Here is a 3,285-nt window from a genome sequence, read left to right as displayed (position 1 = left end):
GTTCATCTGGAGAATCCAGAGAAAAATTAACATCAGATGTGGTTGATCCGCTTCTTAAATTAAATTAATCCCCTTTTTGCTCCGGTTCCGCTTGTTCCCTTGGGAAAGTTTTTTCCAAAGGGATTTTTAAAGGTCGTAAATATGATTCAGACTATGTGTCATGTACAGTGGACCTGAAGGTAGGAAACACTTAACACCTGAGCTCAACATCTCAGTGTTTGAACTTAAGGTGAGCAAGAGCTTCAGTACCCGTGAGAAAGAATCTATTTATTTAGCCATAAACACATAAGTAAGTGATTATTGTGCATAATGTTTTTTTTTTTCGTTGCGAAAACAACGAACAATTGTGTAACCATGTTAGTATTAATGTTCTTGTTTGACTATGGAAAAAATGGTTTGGCTTTTTTTCTTATAACGAATTAAAAAAAGACCGCATAAATGCTGCTTCAGTTGAAAAATAAAGAATAAAATAAAAATGTACTGATATCATGTCAAAAAACTGAAAAGCACACAGCAAAGCTTTTCAGTTCCCACGGCGTGATGTGAGGAGATGAGATGAAAGGTGCACTTGTCACTACCTCACGAAAACTCACCTGTCACTCGCAGCCATTATTCAGACAGGTACAATAGCTATATTCACCCCTATAATAAAGCAATGATGAGCAGTCATCAAAGAACCCGTTGAGAGTATATATTTGTGAGCTCTGGCTTCATGTCTACAACGACAGCAAGGTGACCATACGGAACCTTGGACCACGAGATTCTGCAGCAAGCGACTTTTTTAAACGACAGTGAAAGAAATCGATTTTCGAACTTGTATAGTGTTTAATGTTCTCTAGTTTGGTAAAAATGGCGTTTCAAATTAGCCTTTTTGTTCTGTTGTCAACGGTCACTTTGGTCGGCGCTTTCCCTCGCAGCGCCTTTCAGCGGGACTTTCACCGACACGTCGCGAAAGATTTTGAATCTTCCGGGAACGGACCAGACGAACCTATTCGGGGATCTGTCAGAGTTGTCAAACTAAGCCCTCACTTTCTGCGACGGGCCGCCGGTAGCCACGTGCCGTCCAAAAACTCACCAAGTCGAGGCGCGTTTCCCGCTTTCTTGGCTCTCGGACGTCCCGGTCCGTCAGTCCTGGCCCATAACAAACCTGCGGCCCTGCTGCCTCAGGTGAGCGCAAGCAGCACCAGTGCGGACGCCAGGAGGAAACAGGGTCTGGAGATGTGGCAGAAAGTGATGCACAAAAGCGAGCGAAGCAAAGAGGCCGTGGCGCTACGCATCGATCCCAAAGACATGACCAAACAGAGCTGTGCAGCAGTGCCCTTCACACAGGTAGGCATTCATTCATTCATGCATGCTTTCCATAAAAATCAGCAATGTCAGACGCGTTTTATTTCTAGTCGATTTTGTATATGCGTGAGAGAACGAAAGTTTTTTTTTTTCGTAAGAATGGCGCAGCCATTTGTAAATGTTATGGGTCACGCTTCCAGTCTCATCCACGCCCGGCTATTTTTAGCTGTATAAAACAGCTCGTTTTGCTGCTTGATGTTGTAAATTGGTGTGTGTTATGTATTTTAATGTATTATCTTAATTATGAACACAGTTTGTAGTGCAAACAGTTTTACCATGCACCTTGTTACTCATCTTCTCATTAATTCCCTATACCGGATAATGAACCAGAAGTCTTACCCATAGGCTTTTTTTCCGCATTGAAGAAAAAGGTGTATACTTGATGAGAACCACTTGATTATTAGATATTCTTACATATATTTTTATAACAAATTATATATTATATATCTATAAGTGCTCCCATATAACAGGATACATTTAAGATAGCAATTAAGTAAAATAATAATGTAAATCCTGCAACGATACACTCATTTCACTTGTTTGATCTCTTTCAATTAAATTTCTAATGGAAATTCTCAAAGAAAAATCTCAAACAAAAAAACACACACACATAAAAATTAAAGAAATTATTTTAAAAAGTTCATGTTGCGACCAAAGGAAAAATATAAACAAGAAATTTTGTAGCCTAAATATATTTATAGCTATATAAAATTAAAAATGAAACGTTAAATATTAAGAACGACAACTGAACTGATCATGTTTTAGTCTTCTTTAGAACAGCCATACAAGGTGTTATTATTGTTATTATTAGCATTCAGTATTAAGATGTCTGAAACTGCTTGCTTTAGTTTAAATGGGTATTATATGTAGTTGCTTGTGTATTCATTTATTGTTCGTTTTTGAGTCATATTTTTCTAAACGCTTTTCTGTTCGCAGCGCATAACGGAGGACGGCTGTGAGACGGTGACCGTTCACAATAATCTCTGCTACGGTCAGTGCAGCTCTATGTTCGTCCCCTCCAGCGGAGAGTCTCGTGGACAGCAAAGAGCGCCGTGCACGCGCTGCGGGCCCTCTAAATCGCGATTTGTGCTCGTGCCCTTGCGCTGCGGGACAGAGGTGCGCGAAAGGCGCGTCATGATCGTTGAGGAGTGCAAATGCGAAACTAGCAGTGAAGAGGTCAAAGTTCAGAACACGGAAATGTTTCATTTATAACAGACATTTTAAATTTTTATTTTAAACGTTGTAATATTTGAGTGCACCAATGGTGTGTGTATTTGAGGATTACCAAGCCACATATAATGTGGAAGATTTGTGTTGTGTGTCTGAAGAGTGACCGAAATACGATTCGATTCAGAATGTGTTAAACACGAGTCCTTGGGAATACAGGGAAAATGCTTCTGTGAACTGCCGTCTGATATTCAGCGGTATCTTTGTGTTAAATGTAATGACGATGTTGCTCTTGAGTTCATTTTTTTTAATAAAGACTCCAGGAATTTTATGGTTACCTGTCATTTCATAGCTTTACCGATAAGTGTCAATATTGCATGAAAATGATTTAATTAAAAAAAGGTTCGGTTTGCTCTGTTTATGCCCACCTTTTTCTTCAACGTGGAAGTAAGTCTATTAGTGAGATTTTCAATTTATTATCCACTACAGGGTAATAATGAGAAGAATAACAGCGTGCAGTAAACGGAGAAGCAAAAGGAGCTGTTTTGTACAGTTAAAAACAGCTGGACGCAAATGAGTACGGAAGCCACACCCATACAATTTACAAACGGCCGGGCCCGTTTTTACGGAAAAAGGTGCGGATAAAGAATAATGTGAACTGGTCAAACCTGGCCTTGTTTACTTGACTTCTTCACACCAATAATATTGCGATAAAAGTATATTTGTTGTATTTTGTTGTTGTATTATGGTAATATCAGAGAATTTAATTCT

General features: G+C 39.2%; 1 protein-coding gene across 1 annotated transcript; it reads left to right on the top strand.

Moving 5' to 3' along the window:
• Window positions 1-849: 849 nt before the first annotated feature.
• On the top strand, window positions 850-2,559 carry dand5 (DAN domain family, member 5). Its single transcript, XM_051111002.1, has 2 exons — window positions 850-1,329; window positions 2,284-2,559. The coding sequence occupies exons 1-2, from the start codon at window positions 850-852 to the stop codon at window positions 2,557-2,559; spliced, it is 756 nt and encodes a 251-aa protein (XP_050966959.1).
• Window positions 2,560-3,285: the final 726 nt, after the last annotated feature.

This window comes from Labeo rohita, chromosome 1, assembly GCF_022985175.1.
Source record: "Labeo rohita strain BAU-BD-2019 chromosome 1, IGBB_LRoh.1.0, whole genome shotgun sequence".
Lineage (NCBI taxonomy): Eukaryota > Metazoa > Chordata > Actinopteri > Cypriniformes > Cyprinidae > Labeo > Labeo rohita.
This window is presented reverse-complemented; position numbering and strand designations above follow the sequence as displayed.

What these genes read in the sequence shown, in the direction of transcription:
- dand5 (XM_051111002.1), top strand. Translation starts at nt 850, where the DNA reads ATGGCGTTTCAAATTAGCCTTTTTGTTCTGTTGTCAACGGTCACTTTG. An exon ending in CAGCAGTGCCCTTCACACAG is followed by an intron (nt 1,330 to 2,283) that starts GTAGGCATTCAT and finishes TTCTGTTCGCAG; the next exon opens with CGCATAACGGAGGACGGCTG.